A 17,081-nucleotide genomic window follows, 5' to 3' on the forward strand; every position below is an offset into this window, starting at 1 on the left:
GGTAGTGGGCGTCTTTATGTTGGCTGTGCGACGGCATTGCGATAGCTTTCATTAGCATATTGTTTCAGCACACCTGTGTGCGTAATCGCAGCCGCGATTGCAATAGTTATCCGTAGTGAATCAGGCCCCACTGTTCTTTAATGTTTACACACTTTTTAGCCACGAACCAATGAGTGAACAACAAATACATTTTTTTACATAAATAGTTACATTTAGATTTTCTATCTTATCCCATAGATTTGATGTATCTGCGGTTTATCCTGAATTTAAGAAACCTGGTTCCTACACACAAGTACCTTCCTGCAAGAGGGCAACTTCAGAGACAGTGAGTACATATATGATACACCACTGGCTAAGAAACTCTAAAGAACATATTTCATAAAATATTAGGAGGGGAACATGCAGTAGCCAATGGCAACTACATAAATTAATTTGTGTCTCTAGAGTCCTGTAAAGTGATATCTGGTTGGTTGCTGTGGATTGAAACAGTTCATGCTCATTGCACCATGTTATTAAATAAGATCTAGTTGATGAAGTTGATTTTAGATTCAAGAAAGTTTATGAAAGATGTACAGTTCAAGGCTACATCCGAATAACAATAATGTCCTTTTAGAGGTCACAGGACACCACTTACCCCCTCTGTCCCTCATCTACCTAAGCCTCTGTTGATTGCAGGGCTGTATTTTATAGGGTAAGACTGGTTTTCTCTATATGTTTTTCTTGAGAAAGAAAACATTTTTCACGTTTTTTCTTATTTTTAAGTAAGAATGTGAATGTTGGACATAAATTGTATCTGTAAAAAGACTGTGATTTAATCCAGGCAAGACGTTTAGGGCCTGGAACCTATAATCCCTATAATCCTTTCGTTCTGGAGCGAGTTGCATCTACGCCTGGATGGAAAAGAGCAGAAGAAACAGAACGGCTGACTGTGATGCCACATGTCCTGTACAAGGAAACATGGGAGAGGAACCGTTTGCTGGTGAGGTGAAGCTGTAATTTACACTCTGGGAAACATGAATCAATTTTCTGAAACGTTTGTATGCTTGATTACTTTAGAAGCAAAACATGGGGCCGGGTCGATACAACATAAAGTCATTTCTGGAGCTAATGGAAAAGAAACCTGCCAGCGTGCGAGGACTGTGTAACACTAAAGATGTGCGATTCAAGGACGAATTAAAGGTAGAGCATGTTAAACAGTGATAGAGGAGTTCTAGGAATATGCACAATGATCCTCTACACATTGTGGGTCAGCCAAACTGTAGGCTAGTTCTAGGTACACACTGTGCATTTATGGGACCGATTAACCAATTCCCAGCCTAGTGCTGCCGGCGAACGGTCACAGTAATATAAGCATGCCCTGGCAGCGCCCCCTCTGTTTTACACGGTAGCTTGACCCGACGCTGGCGAAGCAAAGTATTTCCATTTTTGCATGTCCCCGTTGTCGGGTACAGTGTAACGCAATCTGAATAAATTACAGTAAGCTGCCATCTCCATAGAGATTTATAGGGGCGGGGGTAAGCCTCACAAACTGATTTCACTGGTGCTAATCTGTTAATAATGTAATAAAAGCACAGAAAAGCCCTTTGGTGAAAACACCAGAGAAAGGACTTTTCTCATCTTAATAAATAGACACCTGAATCAGTTCTGTACCCCCTTCCTGGCAGTGTGTGAATGATGTCACATGCAGATGAATGTTTGCTATGTGATCTATTTTGTTCATGATTCCTGTTTCTGTCCTCCACACAGAATTGTACCCCAGGACCTGGAACTTACGGCAAAGCAGGGAATCCACACACTCATAGAAGAGAGGGCTTCAGAGTTTGCCAGCTCCAAGGGTATAATGGACAGCGAAACGACTAAATGTGGCTCAGCAAGCAGCAATGTAAGTGATTATGGGATGAGAGGGGCCGTGTGTCATTGCTTTCCTAATGCACTGCTCATATTTCAGGAATGTGTGCCGGGACCAGGAACCTACAACCTAAAATGCTCCATAGATGAAACCTTGAAGCACGTTGTGGGTAAAAGAGGACCTTATGACCTATTCACCGGGCCAAGATCACAGCACATCCTGTACGGACACTTTGCTACACCTGTAAGTATGCTACAAAGTGGAACGCTTCCATTAGAGGTCATTGAATGGAAGATGCTGACCACATATAGTATGTACATGTATAAAACTGAATATAAGAAATTAGGGAACCAGTATATGACGAACGGTACAGGAGGTATACAATAGTATATGCCTGTACTTTTTTATTTTCAATTATTATATAAATGGTATACTTCTCTTTAAGTATTGTTTGTGATTTATGGCTACCATGTAATGATCACAATATTCCCTTGTTTAAAAAAATAAGAAAAAGCAATCTTCTCTGTTCTGTGGCCAACTTGGAAATCCAGAAGACTCTGGGCCTGATCAGAGATGGGTGATAATGCACAGACTGCGACTCTGCATGCAGCGGCTGTGCAATAATATGCTTATGCCACAGGTGGCGTCTAGTTTAAAATGACGCCTACTGTATGCATTGCAGATCCGAGGGGTGCAGCATCGGCTCACTCTGTGGGAACATCTGCCATCTGAGTAACCCTGTGTTGCAAGACGCAGACACTGGCCACGGCGTGCCTCAAAAACGGGGCCGACACATCTGTTTTCAAGACCACCCAGTCCCCAAACTGCCGCAGCTTGTCATTCATGTTGTGGCTTAGGGGGCACTGCTAGCGATCTCTCAGAACGAGATCTGCACATGCACAGATCTCACACCATTGGGTTTGCGTACATCTCTGAATAAGGCAGATCTGACCATCAGGAGGTGAGGTTGAATAACTGCACCCTATACAATACAATACAGTACAATAAAATACAGCCACCCACAAGATTTTATGACCTCTTGATCAAAGACACTGCAGGGGTGGTAAATGAATAAATTGTATGTGGAAATTGCCAGATTTGGCCAACTTTATCTGGAGAAACTTGTAACATTGTAGGTCAAATTGGTGTTATTATTGTCCCACTTGGTGCAGTTATGGGTGGAATGTCTATAATTGTTTACGATTAGGGAACTAATACAGAAAACAACATTTGAATTTGTTTATTTAAAATATATTTATGCAGCAGGCTCCATAGGGTATCCACAGGGTTACCTTGGGTTATAGTCCTGGCTTGGCCATCGGGCACCACACAGTTAACTTTGTGCTCCCAGCATGCACTGGGCCCCCCTCCTATAACCCCGCCCCCAGGCCAAGGCACCTCAGTTTCAGTTGGTACCCGGCCATAGTCGGGTCACTGCATGGGGGCTGCTGGCAAAAACAGCCCCGAAGTTAAGAAGACTGCAAGTGCGGCTAGTGGGGACAGTCCAGCGGAAGCCCCCACTACCCCCACCTACACCCCTGCTGGCGCTGAGCCACCGGTACTGAACCAGGGAACTCGGCAGGCTTTTCTGGGGGTCCCAGCTAGCAGGACTGTGGTCAGGTGCACAGGGAGCAACAAGGTAAGCACAGGGGGCGTCTGCGGACGGAGCCCACTGTGGCACAGTCCAGTGTCCTCAGGGCTGGGGGCTACCTGAGGGGTGCAGTTAGTGGAGCCAGGTACTCATCCTGCGCTACCACTAGACCACCAGGGATATGGGGCTGGAGCATTAAGGAAGCGCTCCAGCATCCTGAGGGTTAATGGCCTGCCAGAGAGGGTGCTTTTCCGGTTTTAGACTATGGGAAAGACCCCTCTCTCACTGCACCAGCTGCCGTTCTACTGAGGCTTGGCGCGCTGGTGCTTGGGATCCTTCCCCACGGCTCCGCCTACAGAACGCACGGTGGCCATCTTGGATGCACAGCAACGCTGAGTAGGAATGTGGAGCCTGGGTCCCCCACCATCCTACCTCTCCTACAGCTTAATGTTTGGTCAGGTAGCACTATTCCCACTTCAGACTTAGCATCTGAGTGGTTGATGATAGCGCTGTTAGTGCAGGCAAGCGCCGGCTCTGACGTGCGCACGCGTGAGACCCGGCTAGCGACGGGCGCTCCGTTGCTCCGGGTCTTGCACCAAAACGGGGCGGCTATCAATTTTGATCGACAGCTCGCACCATTTTGGAGGCGTGGCGGGGGGGTGGCTTCACAAACTGAGGCGTTCCCAAGCGAACGCCTGCCGTTTGTGGGTGGCCCCACTGACATCACCAGTGATGTCAGTGGGAGAGCTTCCGGCTCTATTAGAGCCGGAAGCTCTCTGAGGCTTGCGTCCACAAGACCCTACCACAAGCCCTGATGGTCGCGATGGCCTGGCCGGTCGCAATAGCTGTGGGTGGTCACCCACAGCTATGCGAGTTGCCTGGAGGCCGCACAAAAAAAAAAAACGCCCTGAATCAGAGCGAGCGCTCTTTCAGAGCATCCGTCTCTGAATCAGGCCCTCGGTCCGCCACAGTACAGAACTTAACGGACGTTTTGCAGGTGCCCGCTCTACGGCCTGCTGAGAGACCATTAGTAGCGCCACTGTTACCACATTATGACGATGATGATGTCAGATGAAGGGGAGCTCCCGGAATCTGACTCGGAACGACCCACTTAAGCGGTTGAGTATAAGTGCAGGATTTATGTATCCGGGCTAATTAAAGCTTTCCGCAGGGTTATGGAGGATGACTGTCTCCCTGAGACTGCATCGTCTTACGCATACTTTAAAAGGTAAGGCGTCAGTTTTTCCTCTCTGGTCAGCTGGTGGACCATATGGAGGAAGCGTGGAAATTCCCAGGCAGAATGTTTCAGCCCCAAAAGAGACTCATATTCTTATCCCTTTGCAGAGGATTACTTCACTAAGTGGGACACCCCTCCTCAGGTGGATTCCCATGTGACACGCCTGATTAAGAGTGCAATCTTACCCATGCCGTCTATGTCCTCATTTAAGGACGTTTCGGACCGCAAGGTAGAGATTTACTTAACATCCATTTACTCTTTGGCCGGGGGATCCGCCAGACTGCTCATGGCGGTCTGTTGGGTGGCTTGGGCCATGGAAAAATGGGCTGATGCTTTTTAATCGTCATTCTCCTCTGATGCTTCTGAGGAGCAGACGGTGCTGGTAGTATCCGTGATTCTGCTACTTATATTAGCGAAGCAGCGTTGGATGTTAGCCTGCTTACTTCCAGGATTTCAGCAGCAGCAGTTTCGGCTTGCCGATCGTGGTGGTTACGTTCTTAGATTCCACGTCTGCATTCAAAGAAGGGCCTGGAAGGCTTGCCGTTTAATGGTCTGGTCCTCTTCGGCCCAGACCTGGATAAAATTGTAAGTACATTGGCAGCTGCAAAGTCTGCATGTCTGCCATCGCCTCAGGCTCCGTCTAGGACTGCTACTTAGGCTGAAAAGACGATCGTCCTCAAGGTAAGCAGAAGGTGCAGTCTTTTCCCAGGCCATCAGGAGCCACCAGGAAGACACCCTAGTCCAAGAAGCGACCTTGGAGTGCTAGACGCCTTGTCACCAAGCCTAGGGCAAACTCTCAGCATGAGTTGGGCCTCCCCTTGGGGAACCCCAGGGTGGGAGGCCGACTTCTTTGGTTTGCCCAGCACTGGTGGATGATTATCACAGACACCTGGGTCAGAGAAGTGGTTTCTCACGGGTACGCCCTCTCCTTCAACAGAAGGCCTCCCCATCAGTTTTGTTTCCTACACTCCGGAGGTAGGCCTTCATTCCACAAAGGCTCTGGAAATCCAGAAAGTGGTAAGTTCTATGCTCCAAGACGGGGTCATAGTTCCAGTCCCACCGTCCCTCAGGGGGATGGGTTCTTATTCCAATCTCTTTTTGGTACCAAAACCGAATGGTTCTGTCCGTCCTATTCTCAACTTCAAGGCTCTCAACAAGTCTCTGAGGGTCCCTCGGTTCAGTATGGAGACTCGACGTTCCATTATATTAGCTATGGAACCTGGGGATTTCATGGTGTCCCTGAATATTCAGGATGCCTACCTGCATATCCCCATTGCTACGGCTCCTCAGAGGTTTCTCAGATTTGCTGTATTGGATCACCATTACCAGTTTCAACCGCTGCCGTTTGTTCTTTCCGCGGCTCCGCAGGTGTTCACCAAGGTAATGGCGGTCATGGCGGCTCGCCTGCGGTTACAGGGGGTTCGCCTGTTACCTTTCATGGACAACCTGCTTTTCCTAGCAGGGTCTCCGGAGGTACTTCGCAATCATCTGCAACTGACAATATCGGTGTTGCATACTCACGGCTGATCGATTGGAAAAAGTCCTCACTGATGCCATCTCAGAGGATGATGCATCTGGGAGCACTGTTGGACTCTCAGCAGCAGAGAATCTTCTTTACAGAGGAGAAGATCTCAGCCCTACATACCAGGTTACGTTCCTGTCTCCAGGGTCGCCAGGTGTTCATTCACTTGGCATTGAGATTACTGATTTCCATGGTGTCGACATTCGACATGGTGGAATATGCCCAGTTTCGTTCAAGACCTCTACAGAGGCTGATCCTCTTCAGATGGGATGGATCACATGGTCGGATTAAGGATTCTGCCTTTGAACCTCTATACACCCCTGCCTATACCTTCTGATATCCTGCCTATAAACCTCTAAGGACGACGCTATTTTGCGTACGCAGTTATACAGTAAATAAAGACTCCAGACCTAGAACCTGTGGTTCCAAAGCACAAAATATTATTCAAGCAAAAGTACAGTCAGTTACACGCTAGTTATAAGTACAAATTTAGCGCAAAGGAATTATACAGACCCAAGTACAGTTATACATACGCAGCGCTCTGGACCAGATGTAGGCATCAGCAAGAAACCCCTCGTCAATCAGCATTCAGCACGAAGACTCGAAACCCAGGGTCAGAGCACACATATTTATACCCTCCAGAAATAGACAACACAATAGAGAAGTTTGTTGCTAATACCATTGGTCCTAAAGGAGAGGGCATATGTTACAAGGCATTTAACAGGTTGGTTCAAATATACACAGTCCAGCCTCTAACAACTGGTGGTCTCTGGTTTCCCACCTCATGCAAATCCTAATGGTTGGTCATATAATGTTCATTTTGTTGCTTGAAGTCTCTGCGGTCCATAAGTTGAGAATGCCTGTTGCGATCTCTACATCGATGTTACCGGAATACTGTTGAGAGAGTATGCATCAGTACAATACCAAACATGGCTTACTTATCACATATAAAACCTTAGTTACAAAATAATCTTTATTTCATAGCAATTATAGTAAATGTGCATACTTGAATCTTATACCTTAAAGCTTTTGGAACCTTGTATGTGAATATGTAATGTGTGAGTATGTGGGGTTTGATGTAAAGACGCTAGTTAGGTTTATCTGATTTGGGGCAGATGTGCACGCATGCAGCTAATAAACAGCGTTCGCATGCAGGATATTGTGCATTCGCTACTGAGCGTCATGTTAGCAGCTTAACTATGCATAATGTGCGGTGTTCATGCATGAGATTCCATACGGCAGTGTTCATTCCAGGAGTACTCAACTCTGAAGCGGACTTCCTCAGTCGACAAGATGTACATCCAGGGAAGTGGTCACTTCACCAGGAGGTCTTCCAACTCCTGGTGGACAAATGGGGTTTTCCAGAGATAGATCTCATGGCCTCCAGATACAAATGCAAGCTAAGAGTGTACGGGTCCAGAACAAGAGACGCAGAGGCTCTCCTGGTAGACGCTCTGTCGGTTCGGTGGACCTTCCAGTTTGCGTACCTGTTTCTTCCTTTCTCCCTTCTTCCTCGGGTATTGAAGAAGTTCAAGCAAGAGGGAGGCATGATCCTGCTGGTGGCTCCAGTGTGGTCGGACGTCACTGGTACTCAGATCTTCAGAGTATCTCCATAGACGCTCTGTTGCTGTTTCCTCAACGTCCGGACCTGTTGTCTCAGGGTCCTTGTGTTTACACGGATTTGAGTCGTCTGTCTTTGACGGCGTGGGTCTTGAGACATCCATGCTTCGGAAACCTGCTTCTGCCAGGATTTACCACAGGGTATGGCATACCTTCTTTGAATGGTGTCGCCCCAGGGGGTACGATTCCCAGGTATTTCGGATATCCAGGGTTCTGGCTTTTCTCCAGGCAGGATTAGATAAGGGTCTTCGTCTAGCCTCATTGAAAGTACATGTTTCCGCACTGTCTGTGTGGTTTCAGTGGAGGATTGCTCCACTCTCGGATGTTCGCACCTTTTATGCAGGGTGCTCTTCGCATACAGCCTCCCTTTGTGCCTACTGTGGCTCCTTGGGAATTGACCTCCATTTGAACTACTGGGCTCAGTGGATCTCAAATGGCTCACAGCTAAGACTGTGTTTCTCCTGGCTATTGCTTCCGCCAGGAGGGTGTCAGATTTGGGGGCTCTTTCTGGTTTTTCACAGCAGCAGGGCAGTGCTTCGGACTTGCCTTGGGTTCCTGCCTAAGGTGGTCTATAGTTTCCACATTAATGGGGAAATTGTAGTGCCGGCCTTTAACTCACAAGACCTTGTGGTACGAGCTCTACGGTTTTACCATACCAGTTCCCTTAGGAAGTCGGACACTTTGTTCGTCCTCTATGGTTTCCATAAGAAGGGTTGGCCGGCCAACAAGCAAGCGTTGGCCAGGTGGATTCGCATGGCGATTTCTGAGGCTTACAGTCATGAGGGCATTCCTGTTCCGCCCTCTGTTACTGCTCATTCTATGAGGTCTGTGGGTCCATCATGGGCAGCTCCTTTCTGCACAGGAGCGCCCCCACCGTTGAGGATACTGCTTTGGGAACTCCCAAGGTATCCCTGTGGATACCCTATGGAGCCTGCTGCAGAAAATAAGAGAGATGGTAAGAACTTACCTTTGTTATCACTATTTCTGCAAGGTCCATAGGGTTCCACAAGGAGCCCACCCTGTCGCCCTGTGCTTCATATGGGTCTGGTTCTGGTCACCGATTTTCCGTCTCCCTGTTGTGAGAATGTGATTCTTGTGTATTCCAGACTTCCTTCTCTCTTTTTCTCTCCTCCTATGGCCTTGGCTTATTACTGAATTGAGGTGCCTTGGCCTGGGGGAGGGGGACCCAGTGCATACTGGGAGCACAAAGTTAACTGTGTGGTGCCCGATGGCCAAGCCATGACTATAACCCAAGGTATCCCTGTGGAACCCTATGGACCTTGCAGAAATAGAGATATCAAAGGTAAGTTCTTACCATATCTCTTATTTTATATTATTTATATATATAATAATCTCACAAGTTTCACACTATGGGGCCGATGAGGGGTTGAATGTAAGTTGGATGCAGTTATACGCTACTGTGCGCACAGGAAACTAATGTGGTTGATCACCTGTTTGCAGAGCTGTACGCATTTATTTATTTACATTTAGAATATATAATGCTACGCTTTACAAAGAACAATTCAGTCCTTCACTGCCCCAATGGTTCTTACAATCTATGGTCCGTATCCCATGAACATACATACACACTAGGGTCCTTTTTTATCAGAAGTCAGTAAATCTACGCTATGTTTTTTGGAGTCTGGGAGGAAACTGGGAGAGCCGAAGGCCTTGGTCAGGAACTGAACTCCTGATCTTGGAACTGTGAGTCTGCAATGCTAACCACTATACCAACTGTGCTGTCCCATCTGTTCAGCCCACTGTCCCTATGCATTTGCTCGCTTTCATAGACACCATTGTTATGAATGCACCAGTCTGATAACAGCCATATCGCTGTGTACACACTACTCTGCATAGCACGCAATTCTGTTGATAGGCCTGCGAAGCGGTCATGCGACTGAGTTGCATAGGACTCAGCTATGGAGCATACACAGCACAAAAACACTCAGAAGCCAATTGCAAAACAAAGTTACGTTCAAATCTGCATCGGCCCTTACATTGGGTTTCCTGTTCTTTGGAGAACTGGACACAAACTGCCTCATCTTTTTTGCATTTACTTTATAAGCATAGATACTGTTTTACATACCATGCCTACCTATAAGATTAGTGCTTTGAGTGGACATCAGGGACATGAATATCCACAGGATTTTTTTTTTATGCAAAACTCGGCCTTTCTGCTATCAGTGCTGCTACGCCAATCATGTGCACAAAATTCTACTAGGGTCGACCAACAACTGCTCTGTTATCCATGGCTAATGGTTTCAAACCATCAGTAAGAAACCATCAATGATTGAGCCATCAATGGTTTAACTCTGCGCATGCGCTGAACACAGCCGGCATTAGCCATTTGGATTTTGCCATTGATGTTCACCATTGGTGGCCTCCGATTGACGGTAAAACTAGTTATGATTGACATCAGACCATCGATGGTTGCCAATCATCAATGGTCGATGGCCAACCCTAAATTCTGCTTCTAGTATTCCTGATTCAATACAGATGGAGGTTAAAAATATGACTGAATGTGCTAATAGAAGTGTATGAAATATATTCACAGTGCACATGATATAGTTTCAGAACATCACGTGCTAGACTCAACCCACCTACATTCTCCCAAAAAGGCAAAAACAAGTGGCCAGAATATGGTGGTTATTCTGTGTGTGTATTTATGTCTGTTTCATTATATCCCTAGGAATGTTATCAGACAGAGCTAGGATACTTTGATGCAAAGTCATTCATTGAAGATCTTGAAAATGATCAAAAAAAGAAACATGGCAAGTTTGGAACAATTCATCGCTTTCCAAAAACTCCAACGGACAGGATATTCTACAGCTCGCTTGCCCACTGTCCCCGGCCACTTGTCAGTATTCAGGATTTGATTATCCAGTACAAACCATTTGCAGGATGTCTGCTTCAAAATCTAGCCTGTATTACCATGGAAACTTGGATGGGTGTGAATGTATACAAATGCACCCTTTATGCAAATGTACACAACTATGGATGGGCCATATAATATGTTTCCATTACTTAATTGCATATTAAGACTTAGCATGATAAAATAGTATTTTGACTCCTGGCTGTAACAAGTGTTTTGTGCACTAACATTCCTGTAAGCTCAGAATTTGGGTTTAGTTGGCTGAATCCCATGGATCTAAATGAATCCCAAATGTTTGAGTTGCTGTTAAGGTCCATCCAAGTCTCCAACAGAATCCTGAATTTGATACATTCCTTAATACAAAATGTATGTACTGTACATATAGAACACAGCTTTCCAGAGCTGGTTATTTAAAAGGACTGCACATACAGTATGTTAAAGATGGAAGGAACTGAGGGGCTAAATAAGGCATTGGAACTGCTGTGCTGGTGTCTATTGGGCAGCATGAATCGTGCAGAAATGATATATTGGGGAAGCTTATACTTGGCCATCCCACTCTTGCGTCTCATATATAATTATAGTAGCCCACTGATGCTGGCTGGTGATCACGTACTTTCATGCAAGTGCTACACCACATATGCTACATAAAGGTAAATGAAGACACTAGGGGATATATTTAATAAAGTGAGAATTTTTAGAGGTGGATATGTTGCCCATAGCAACCAATCAGATTCTACTTAACATTTAACTAGAATCTAATAGTTAGAATCCGATTGGTTGCTATGGGCAACATCTCCACTTCTAAAAACTCACTTGAGTAAATGTACCCATTGAGCCCTATTATGAGTATGTTCCAATGCCGATATTCTCGCATTGGTCAATGTTTTTTCAACTTTGCATGCGTTTAAATTTCAGCTTGAGCGTCCCACAGTATGTGGGTACAAAGTCGCAGGACCCAATGATACCTTTGCATGGAATCAGAAATGTATTGGGCATTCCTGAACGGTAACTGGGAGGTGGCTCTTCTGACACAGGAAGATGCATCTTATGGGTGTGTTATGGGAGTTTTGCGGGTGTGTCGCAGGAGGGGTTTTGGAATCAGATGCTTAATTGCGTGCATTGGAGGCCACACTCTGACGGAGAATCTGCACCTAGCAGTGACGCACCAAGCAGTAATGTAGCACCTACAGATGCACAAAGTGGCTGTCTCAGTCCTTGCACATTCCTGCGCACGGCTGTACACCAAGTGCTTATTGTAGAATTAGCATAAAGTCACAGGTGAGACTGTGACAGAAGAGCGCAAACACGTACGCCACTTTGTCTGGCTCAGAATCAGTCCCTAGAGGGAGCAATAAAGTGCACATGGTTAGTGGGGTGATCTGTGACAGTCCTCCTAGTGACTAGCTTCCAGTATCAATACTAATGACACCTAGGCAATAACATCTGCAATGTTTATGTACGCGCAGCAAGAGTTCTTACAGGAAGTGTCTGTGCGGCCTGTTATGCCTGTGTTATACTAATATACTGTGTGTCACTGCATCTTGATCTATTGTTTTTCATGATAGCATTCCCCAGGTCCTGGTTCCTATGATGTAAAATCAGTGTTCGCTTCTGTGAGGCAGTCCTCGGTTCCCTTCCTGACCTCTGCTAAGCGATTTGACAGAAAGTCATGCAGAGTCCTCTTTGGAAGTAATGTAAGTTTATTGTGCATAGAATATAGATGTTCTTTTTATTTCTGCATTACTGGTGCTGACTCGGCCTAAGTTAGCTCTTCCTAAGATTTTGGGTTGCTCTGCACAAACTTACACAGTAACTCCCTGAGATCTATGGGTATTTCGCACTCACATTTACAGCAAGCTTTTTATTTTTTTGCTTTATAGTATAAAAATAGTTTCAAATACTTTTAGCATTTTCCTTCTGTTCGCCACGTTTATGAATATGGACCCTGAATTAGTACTGTCTTCAAATTGAAAGCTTATGTCTTAGACAGAGTATTAGAACCTCCGGATTATCCAGTCCCCTTGTTTCTCACATTCAGTTAATCTACTGTACTTGTCACATTGCAGAACCCAGTCGGCGTTGGTCGATACGATATCAACAAACCCACAAGTGGCAAAACTTACCGATCCGCATTTCTCTCAAAAACCGCACGCTCTTTCTCTGATCGGGAAAAAGAAAAAGCTTTCAAGTGAGTTACAATTTGGTTCTTTTGCATTCAATGGTTAACATACCCTAGTACAGTGGTTCCCAAACTTTGTTTGGTACATGGTCCCCTTAGGTCCTCAGCATTTTTTTCACAGCATCCCTAGGCCAGGGGGGAGCTATTTACTAAGATCAAGTGCATTCCAATCAGCTCCTAACTGCTGTGTTTGAAAAATGACAGCTAGGAGCTGGTTGATTGGTACTTTAGCTTTGTCCACTTTATCTCCATCTAAAGCTTAGTAAATAGACTCCTCCATTAGCTTCGAGGTTCTGTTGGAACCTTGTGCACTAATACAATGTGGGTCCTATGACGGGAATTCCTAACACGTTTTTTCTTGCACCCCATAGAGGTGCAAGCAAGAGTAAGCTAGACTTTTCATCAGTAATAACCTGCTGTGTGCACAGTTGGAACTTCATACTTAAATGAATCTCCCCCCAAAAAAACATAGGGGGAATAGCTGGGATGAGGGACAATGGGAGATATACCCACAAAGGATTGACAGAGAAACAGGTACATATTACATTTTGGAGATAGAGAGGGACAGATAGGGACACAGAGAGGGAGCAGAGATGCACACAGAGGATGTGACAAACTTGGGTGGGTGGACCAAAGTCAGGGCTGGACTGGTGAAGAAGAGACAACAATGAATTCTCCCATCAGGACAGGAATCTGTGCAGAGCGCTCATTCACCCTTGTTGTATTGGCAGCAAATATTTGGTGCTCATTAACCTCTTCTCACTTTGCTGCACAGAGAAGGAGGGAGGAGAAATGAGAAGACAGATGGGGCTGTACAGCACAGCCACACACAAGTAGTGCAGCCTGTGTAATTGGCTGCACTCTGACGTTCTAAGGCTAACAGGTAGCACATGGCCCAGCCTACAAATATGGTGGCCCAAGTAATTTATTTGCACCCCAGGTACCACAGAACCCAGTTTGGGAACCACATCCTTAGTATAATATATACTAACATGTGATTAGCAACCAGTGGGCTCACTGAGGCTAAAGAGCTCTAGATGCTGCCTTTAATTTATTCAAACTGTACTAGAAAAACTGATTGGTTGCTGAGTTACAGCAACTTTTGTGTTCTGTTATCTGTGCATCAGTCTCAGAAATGTCCCCCTCAGTAGTGTATTGTTTATACATCCTCTTAACATGTAAGTTGTGCCCTACAAGAAGATGGACTTGAATTCTCATTCTGACGGCCATTATATTTTCTAATTCCACTGTTTGTTGTTCTAGGGAACGGATCCAGAGATCACACAGTACTTTGCCTGTTCAGCCATTAGTAGCACCGGCTAATGGTCCTCTACTACAATCTACTACTACATGAGAGAGAGGATGAGGCTTACCGGACATCATTTTGGCTGAGAACTTGAAATGATGGATAATCTAATGTTTTATGTGTTAAGAGGAACTGTGGGAATTAATCATTAACATCTTAATGCAAAAATCTGTCTATTGCTATTAATTGCACACGTTACTCATTTTCATCAGGATAATTGTTATATATAGTGGTCTGTTTCTTATATGTTCCAGGAGATATTCAATAGTTATTACCTCTTGTTATTTTATGAAGCACTCCCAGGTTTTCCAACAGCTCAATTCATAACACTGTCCTTCAGTGTAATTGAGGGATTCAGCATGGATGGGTAAATGAATTAGAGTCCTATGAGGGAGTAGTCACTGCTGTTATCTTTCAATAATAATTGTTGGCAATGATATCCCCCTCCGATTAAATAACTTCACCATTGACACTATAACAGATTTATATTCAACTCATAGGGTGCTACCGCTAATAACTACAACATGATCATGTTCAATGAAATGAGAAAGGAAGTTATACTATGGTGGTGTACATAAGTAACCCACTAATTATATACTGCAATACAAATTTTAATGATATATTAAATAATAATATACTAAAAGCCCAACAAACAAGAAAAAGAGGTAAACAAAGGAAAGCCATAGTAAGTTTTTCAGCGAATAGAACTCACAGTATTATGCTTTAACACACTAGAAGGATCCAATTTTAAAACCACACTTTATATACATGAGTGCCTCCAACTTGAAGTATAAATGAATGACAGCACAGTAGAAGCAGATCTCACTACTTGTACTTATGTGGATGACAAAGGAAACGAATCTGAGGAATCTCCTAGTGGTGCAGGACATAACCCTGCTCTCTGGTAGGAAGATGTGCACTACTATGGTTGGAGAGAACAAAGATTTTATGCAGGGCTATATTTTATTGTTGTAAATGTGAGTGTTTTTTATGTGAAAAATATATCTGTAAAAGGCAGAATACCAGATCTGTTGTTTCCCTTCATTTTCCACCACAATCGCAACCAGAACCAGAACCAAACCCACCACTTATTAAATGTACCCCATGGTCTATAGAGGAGATAGTTCTCCTACACAAACTACAGGGTCAATGCAGAGTTGAACGCAACTCTACCGCAGATGCTCCCTCTTTATGTGCATGGAAAAGGATGCGTATGTTCGCCTGGAAGCAGAGCTGTACGCATCTGTGCTCTGAACTGCCCACTATCCATATGCGTAGCTTATTACTTATCAACATCAGCTCACACGTGCACCAGCCTATACTTGGGGTAAAAGAATTGTCTGAATTAGCTGTATTTACGCTTCCATCCAACTTTGTATAGCCTGCAATTATGCACTGTAAGGAAATGCAAATATTCATACCACATAAATTGATATACAATTAATTAAAAAGGAGGACTTATGACTGTTAGAGGGAAATTAATCAGACCCTCTAAAGTAGGGGTGGGCAATAAGCGGCCCCCCAGCTGTTGTAGAACTACAAATGCCAGCATGCCCTACTAAAACTGTTACAATGCATGCTGGGATTTGTAGTTTAACAACAGCTGGAGGGCCTCTTTTGCTCTAAAAAGAGTGGACAAGTGAAGTTGCCCATAGCAACCAATCAGCTCCGAGGTAGCATTTATCTAGTATATTCTATAAAATGATAGGTAGAAGCTGAGTGGTTGCTAAGCCCAACTTATCCACTCTTTAGAATGTTTGATACATCACCCCCCCAAGTCATCTACTATAGCATACACTACACACATCACATCTCACACACAGAGTTGTGGAGGCTTACGCTACTTCCCACAAGGTTGCCTTATAATTCCATCTTTCTCACTTTCCTGTACCTCTGTTCAATTCTTTTGTATTTTTTTCCCTAGTATTTAAAGCTCTAATATAGGTGGCGTGATCCTGCAAGTCATATTGTAGGACATCAGAGCACCCATGAAAGTGTTACAGGAGCACAGAAGAGAGATATATGTGGAATCTTTAATAACTAAATGTGCGAAAGTTGTAATATTCTGTTAAAAGGACTTACAGTTTGATGTGGTCTTTGATGGAACCAAGTAAACACCTGCTGTCACAGCACCAGCAATATATCCACTTTCTACTAGTAGTTTGTGCTGGCTCACATGGGGGATGGGTCTAGTGAATACCCCAGTATGGAACAGGGCCACCCTAAGGACATAATTTGCTTTGTTGTGAGCTATGCACATTCTGTGGCCCCCTGGCTCCTCCAGGCAGCAACTGAGAAGTTTGGGCCGAGGTGACAATAGAATCATGAGACATGTTGTTAGGGATAGGCCGGGGGTCAGGAGCTGGCAGCACAGCACTGGGAATCAGTACACAAACCAAAAGTCAGTCATTAGCAAGTGTAGGGTTCAAAGTTGTACGCTAATCTGATGTTCACGCAATTGAGCGATTATCGATGATCTACGCATGCGTCACAGCCACAATGAGCACACGTGGCGATTGAATTGCGATTACGGTGCAGTGATTTGCAAGTGATGGACAGGAAGCGAACATTTTGTGGGAGGTAACTGGGAGTGTCAACTAAAATGGAGGTATGTTCCGGGCGGTTCTCCAGCTGTGTCTGTGATCCAGTACGCAGATAACATGGCTCTGGTGGACATTCTGATTGGCCAAAGACTCACTCAGGGAGTCGATGTTTGCATTATCTGTGTCCGATGCAGCGAATGTGCACGCAATTGCGGCAGGTGTGATGGCTCAGGTGGGCATCTCAGTACAAGTCCCGGCCGCTGTGCCATTAGCATATTCTCACAAATCCTCAACTGTGAAAATCTCATCTGTGGCAGCAATAGCGCACAGCTCTGAGTCAGCATTCATTCATAGATCTCCGG

At 45.0% G+C, this 17,081-nt stretch overlaps 1 protein-coding gene across 1 annotated transcript; it reads left to right on the top strand.

Moving 5' to 3' along the window:
• Positions 1–243: 243 nt before the first annotated feature.
• LOC148442509 (ciliary microtubule-associated protein 2-like) lies at positions 244–10,589 on the top strand. The gene is made up of 6 exons (XM_088463876.1): positions 244–325; positions 821–979; positions 1,057–1,179; positions 1,747–1,882; positions 1,949–2,092; positions 10,509–10,589. Exons 2-4 carry the CDS (start codon positions 932–934, stop codon positions 1,858–1,860), a joined length of 285 nt encoding a protein of 94 aa, XP_088320002.1. The 5' UTR covers positions 244–325; positions 821–931; the 3' UTR covers positions 1,861–1,882; positions 1,949–2,092; positions 10,509–10,589.
• The last annotated feature ends 6,492 nt before the right edge of the window (positions 10,590–17,081 follow it).

The sequence above is a fragment of the Taudactylus pleione genome, unplaced genomic scaffold, assembly GCF_031769625.1.
Source record: "Taudactylus pleione unplaced genomic scaffold, aTauple2 ptg001478l, whole genome shotgun sequence".
NCBI lineage: Eukaryota > Metazoa > Chordata > Amphibia > Anura > Myobatrachidae > Taudactylus > Taudactylus pleione.